The sequence below is a fragment of the Eurytemora carolleeae genome, unplaced genomic scaffold, assembly GCF_000591075.1.
Source record: "Eurytemora carolleeae unplaced genomic scaffold, Eaff_2.0 scaffold13, whole genome shotgun sequence".
In the NCBI taxonomy this organism is placed as follows: domain Eukaryota; kingdom Metazoa; phylum Arthropoda; class Copepoda; order Calanoida; family Temoridae; genus Eurytemora; species Eurytemora carolleeae.
In genome coordinates this window covers 124,610-131,349 of record NW_019402181.1, presented here as the reverse complement: position 1 = coordinate 131,349, position 6,740 = coordinate 124,610, and the positions used below count along the sequence as shown (strand labels likewise).

At 33.9% G+C, this 6,740-nt stretch overlaps 1 protein-coding gene across 1 annotated transcript in view; it reads left to right on the top strand.

Annotated features, from left to right (window-relative positions):
* Positions 1-2,426, top strand: part of LOC111718148 (uncharacterized PPE family protein PPE62-like) — a 40,636-nt gene extending 38,210 nt beyond the window's left edge. The window contains exons 3-4 of the mRNA XM_023493661.1: positions 986-1,441; positions 1,737-2,426. Of these exons, the coding sequence (XP_023349429.1) occupies positions 986-1,441; positions 1,737-2,426 (1,146 nt within the window). The remainder of the gene's footprint in view (positions 1-985; positions 1,442-1,736) is intronic.
* Positions 2,427-6,740: the final 4,314 nt, after the last annotated feature.

The window sequence follows — 6,740 nt, the reverse complement described above, 5'->3', positions numbered from 1 at the left end:
GTGTAGAGTGTAGAGTGTAGAGTATAGAGTGTAGAGTATAGAGTGTAGAGTGTAGAGTGTAGAGTGTAGAGTGTAGAGTATAGAGTGTAGAGTGTAAATTTGATCTAGTAGACCGTAGACTGCAAGGATGGATATAAGAAGGCCAAGCTATAAAGATATATTTGATGAACTGTAATAACAATTTAATTAACATGACTGTTAATACCATTCACATTTTCAGAACGATTTTCTAGTTAGTACAAGGAATAACAGGCAATTTCGTAGACAATTCAACTGTTTAACTTAATCAACCTGTTTTCTTTTTATGTAAAGTTAAATTTTTACTTCACAATGATTATATAATATTTTAGACCTAAAAAGCCCGAAAGTATTAAAACATGAAAGCCCTGTATATACCCCCATATATTGGTATATAACTACAAGGCGCTATGTGGAGATAAACCTAACTTAATTAAACTTCTTTATAATTAAGTTTGAAGTTTACGATGGGTTCGGGTGAGATATTACATGCTCTCACATTTATCTTCGCTGTACAGGGTGGAAAAAAAGAATAAATCTTGAAAAAATACATTTGCTTTGTGGATAGAATATGAGTTTTTACTAGTTTAAGGTTTTAGCTACCAGAGTTCCACACGTAAAGGGAAGCATAGCATAATTTCAAGGAATCCTCCATTTATAGAGTGACATATCCGATTCACAACAGTACCTTTAACCTTTATCGGAGTATTAAGATCAATGAGGAAGATATTGTCGTTTTTCTATCTGAAAACGTAATGAAAAAATTAACTGAAGAACAAAAGTCAAAATAAAAATATAATTAGAAACTTAACATAAGAATAAGGGTTTGAAGAACATTAAATAAAAGAATCAGGTTCTGATGACCATTAAACGTAAGAGTAAGGGTCTGAAGAACACTGAGCCTGAGAATAAAGATCTGAAAATCACTGAGCCTGAGAATAAGGGTCTAAAAAACAATAAACCTTAGAATAAGGGTCTGAAAAACACTGAGCCTGAGAATAAGGGTCTGAAAAACACTGAGCCTGAGAATAAGGGTCTGAAAAACACTGAGCCTGAGAATAAGGATCTGAAAAACACTGAGCCTGAGAATAAGGATCTGAAAAACACTGAGTCTGAGAATAAGGGTCTTAAAAACACTGAGCCTGAGAATAAGGATCGGAAAAACACTGAGCCTGAGAATAAGGGTCTGAAAAACACTGAGCCTGAGAATAAGGATCTTAAAAACACTGAGCCTGAGAATAAGGGTCTGAAAAACACTGAGCCTGAGAATAAGGATCTGAAAAACACTAAGCCTGAGAATAAGGATCGGAAAAACACTGAGCCTGAGAATAATGGTCTGAAGAGCACTGAGCCTGAGAATAAGGGTCTGAAGAGCACTGAGCCTGAGATTAAGGGTCTGAAGAACACTGAGCCTGAGAATAAGGTTCTAAAGAACACTAAACCTAAAAATAATGGTATTAAAAGGAGTGTTCGCGAAAAATGAACAGGGGTAAAGGCTTAATGCGATAAAAAAGCGCTTTTGATCGCTACTAATCTTACTTCTATCTGTTGCGTCTATAAGGAGAAAATTGTTTAAAACGACTCACACCGAAGAACGCAGCGTCCACACAAATTCGGAAAAATGCAACATTCAACTCCGATCGTAAACAAATCAATTTAATTCCAAACAAATCATTCAGATATTAAAAACAGTAGTCATCGATTATTTTTCGACGCAGAATAAAGTTCTGAAGAACACTAAACCTAGGAATAATGGAATGAAGAACACTATACCTAAGAATAAGGGTCTGAAGAACACTAAGCATAAGAATAAAAGTATAAAGAACACTACAACTAAGAATAAGGGTCTGAAGAACACTATACCTAAGAATAAGGGTCTGAAGAACACTATACCTAAGAATAAGGGTCTGAAGAACACTATATATAAGAATAAGGGTCTGAAGAACACTATACCTAAGAATAAGGGTCTGAAGAACACTATACCTAAGAATAAGGGTCTGAAGAACACTATACCTAAGAATAAGGGTCTGAAGAACACTAAACCTAAGAATAAGGATCTGAAGAACACTCTACCTAAGAATAAGGGTCTGGAGAACACTATACCTAAGAATAAGGGTCTGAAGAACACTATACCTAAGAATAAGGGTCTAAAGAACACTAAACCTAAGAACAAGGGTCTAAAGAACACTAAACCTAAGAATAATGGAATGAAGAACACTAAGCATAAGAATAAAAGTCTGAAGAACACTAAACCTAAGAACAAGGGTCTAAAGAACACTAAACCTAAGAATAATGGAATGAAGAACACTAAGCATAAGAATAAAAGTCTGAAGAACACTAAACCTAAGAACAAGGGTCTAAAGAGCACTAAACCTAAGAATAAGAGTCTGAAGAACACTAAACCTTAGAATAAGGTTCTGAAGAACACTAAGCCTGATAATAAGGATCTTAAGAACACTAAACCTAAGAATAATGGAATGAAGAACACTAAACCTAAGAATAAGGGTCTGAAGAAGACTAAGCCTAAGAATAAAAGTATAAAGAACACTAAACCTAAGAATAAGGGTCTGAAGAACACTAAACCTAAGAATATGGGTCTGAAGAACACTAAACCTTAGAATAAGGTTCTGAAGAACACTAAGCCTGATAAGAAGGGTCTGAAGAACACTAAACCTAAGAATAATGGAATGAAGAAGACTAAACCTAAGAATAATGGAATGAAGATAAGAATAATGGAATGAAGAAGACTAAACCTAAGAATAATGGAATGAAGAAGACTAAACTTAAGAATAATGGAATGAAGAACACTAAACCTAAGAATAAGGGTCTGAAGAACACAAAACCTTAGAATAAGGGTCTGAAGAACACTAAACCTAAGAATAGGCGTTAGCTATACCATTTTGCTAACAACAGATAAGATTTTATGTCAATGTACTGTATCTAAATAAATATATGAATTTTATCTAGCTTCCAGGTATTCCAGGTGTACCAGAGTGCTCTATACTTGGGTGAGCAGAGCTTGAATATTTAATTTATTATTCAATCAAAAAAACAGATAAACATCCTCATACACAATGTTTCATGGACATATTGTAATGGACCAATCTTCAGTGAGGTCTGTTCTCGACTGCAGAATATTCCAGTATTTTTTCTGCTTGCATATTTTCAGGAAAGAGTTGGCGGATTAGTGTTATTTGAATTTAAAAAAAATGTTATCAAGCTAAACTTTTACACTCATCATTGTAATGGAAACCTTACAAAAATGTTTTTAGCAATAAATTTATCTATTTTTAATCAACATAATATGAATAAGGGTCTGACGAGCAATAAATCTAAGAATAGGGATCAGACGAACACAAACATAAGGGTCAGAGAAGAAACTAGAATTTATACGGAACTTAGCTTGTAAGATAGGTTTGATAAAATATTAAAGAGAAAACTAGTTTAACTAAGTTAATTATAGAACAACAAATATAAAGTCAAAAAGTACAAAATTTATATTGGTGGTTGAAGGGATGGAATTATATGGTAAATAATGCAAGTTGTTGTGCATCAAAATTCATGGTATTTTGTATCCGGTTCCACTCTGAATTCTTTATATTGCAATCCCAGCATTTATTATTGCACTTTGCATTTGGCAAAGTAATACACTGTGTATTGTATGAAACCGGAACAATGATTGAAGTTTCTTTGACCTTGCTTTGAATTAATGATCACAAAAAATTTCAACCTTTTTTCATGAGTGGCGCCGAATTACTACAGTAGTTTTGCTACGATATTTTATTCTCAATAAAAAGTAATCTTCCATTATATTTTTCAGAGTTAGGATAGACTAGGGGCCGGGCGATGCGGTTAGAACAAGCCTGGGGGTGGGGGGGATATGGGGGATTGAGGTGCAGTGGGCAAAGAATAAGCAAGAATTTTTTTCACGTAGAATAAGGTTGTAATGACGTAAATTACATATTGCAAAAATGGAGAAAAAAATCACTCGTAGCACAAGTTTCGCTTGCAAATAATGAGACCAGAAAAAATGTTTAGCGCCAATGATTGGGGTGCCTTTGGTCCCTGTGTATTGTTTACAAACAAAGGACGTAACGTCCAACTCTTGTTGTTATTTAACCAATTAGACCCAGTATAACGGATCGGTATTCCAAGACGGAAAATTATGAAATTCTTAAAGAATGTTCCAGATGATTAATGAAAAGATATAAAGTGATGTCGGGCATATGTCTACTTGTATCCGACATTAAACAACCCTCTCCCTTTAATCAAATAATTAACGTGAATTTAATTGAAAGTCGGAGAATGTAATTACACGTCTGATTGCAGATAATTGACAAGCAGCAGTCTAGCTTACACCAGTACAGTTCTAAGTAAACAAGCAGTACAGTTCCTAGTAAGCAAGCAGTACAGTTTTAAGTAAACAGGCAGTACAGTTCCCAGGAAACAAGCAGTACAGTTTCTAGTAAGCAAGCAGTACAGTTTCAAGTAAACAAGCAGTACAGTTCCCAGGAAACAAGCAGTACAGTTCCTAGTAAGCAAGCAGTACAGTTTTAAGTAAACAATCAGTATCGTTCCCAGGAAACAAGCAGTACAGTTTCTAGTAAGCAAGCAGTACAGTTTCAAGTAAACAAGCAGTACAGTTCCCAGGAAACAAGCAGTACAGTTCCTAGTAAGCAAGCAGTACAGTTTTAAGTAAACAATCAGTATCGTTCTCAGTAAACAGGCAGTACAGTTTCCAGTAAGCAAGCAGTACAGTTTCCAGTAAACAAGCAGTACAGTTCTCAGTAAACAAGCAGTACAGTTTCCAGTAAACAAGCAGTACAGTTCTCAGTAAACAAGCAGTACAGTTTCCAGTAAACAAGTAGTACAGTTCCCAGAAAACAAGCAGTACAGTTTTCAGTAAAGAAGCAGTATAGTTTCCAGTAAACAAGCGGTACAGTTTCCAGTAAACAAGTAGTACAGTTCCCAGAAAACAAGCAGTACAGTTTCCAGTAAACAAGCAGTACAGTGTCCAGTAAACAAGCAGTACAGTTTCCAGTAAACAAGCAGTACAGTTTCAAGTAAAAAAGCAGTATCGTTCTCAGTAAACAGGCAGTACGTAAACAAATAGTACAGTTCCCAGTAAACAAGCAGAACAGTTTACAGTATACAGGCAGTACAGTTTCCAGTAAACAAGCAGTACAGTTCTCAGTAAACAAGCAGAACAGTTCCCAGTAAACACGCAGTACAGTTTCCAGTAAACAAGCAGTACAGTTTCAAGTAAACAAGCAGTACAGTTTCAAGTAAACAAGAAGTATCGTTCTCAGTAAAAAAGCAGTACAGTTTCAAGTAAACAAAAGTATCGTTCTCAGTAAACAAGAAGTACAGTTCCCAGTAAACAAGCAGTTCAGTTCCCAGTAAACAAGCAGTACAGTTTCCAGTAAACAAGCAGTACAGTTTCCAGTAAACAAGCAGTACAGTTCCCAGAAAACAAGCAGTACAGTTCCAAGTAAACAAGCAGTACAGTTTCAAGTAAGCAAGCAGTACAGTTTAAAGTAAACAAGCAGTACAGTTTAAAGTAAACAAGCAGTACAGTTCCAAGTAAACAAGCAGTACAGTTTCCAGTAAACAAGCAGTAGAGTTCCAACTAAACAAGCAGTATCGTTCTCAGTAAACAAGAAGTACAGTTCCCAGTAAAAAAGCAGTACAGTTTCCAGTAAACAAGCAGTACAGTTTCCAGTAAACAAGCAGTACAGTTTCAAGTAAACAAGCAGTATCGTTCTCAGTAAACAAGAAGTACAGTTCCCAGTAAACAAGCAGTACAGTGTCCAGTAAACAAGCAGTACAGTTTCAAGTAAGCAAGAAGTACAGTTTCCAGTAAACAAGCAGTACAGTTTCAAGTAAACAAGAAGTACAGTTTCCAGTAAGCAAGCAGTACAGTTTCCAGTAAACAAGCAGTACAGTTTAAAGTAAGCAAGCATTACAGTTTCCAGTAAACAAGAAGTACAGTTTCCTGTAAACAAGCAGTACAGTTCTCAGTAAACAAGAAGTTTAGTTCCAAGTAAAAAAGCAATTAATCTTTACTATTTTTCATTTTTTTTCAAATATTAATCGGTAAAGAATTTATCATGCTCTAAGAAAAAAAAGGTTTTTTTCAAACATTATACATATACTGCAAAAATTACTCACTGTCGTACAAATACAATTCCATTAAAGCGACGGCAAAAAAAATTTACAAAAACTTTTTTATATTTTCAATCACCTCTCTTTGTGAATATTTATTTTGTGTTAATATGTATTGCTGTTGCATGAAAAGCAAGATTTGATTTTCTAAAATCATTTTATAATTCAAATATGTGAAAACAAATGAGTGAATTGCTTTTTCTTTGTATCTCAACATAACTTGTAACTATGATTATTTAGAATAATTTTTGTAAATCTGAAAAGAAAAGCAAGAATTTTTTCTTCAGAGTTTCTAGAATATTAAGGATTGAATAAGGTTTCGCGGTTTTATATGCTTTTAAATTTACTATGTAAAATAAAAAGATTAACTTTTTAAATTAAATATCATATTTTTTAATTCTTGTCTTACTTCTCGATGATATTAAAATAATTTTTTTTATAAATTCATGAAATACTGAAATTCTAAAGATATCACGGTTCTGTTTAATTCTAGTAAATAATTGTAAGAAATCTGTAACAGTTGTTTAAAATAATAATATGAATAATAATAATTATAA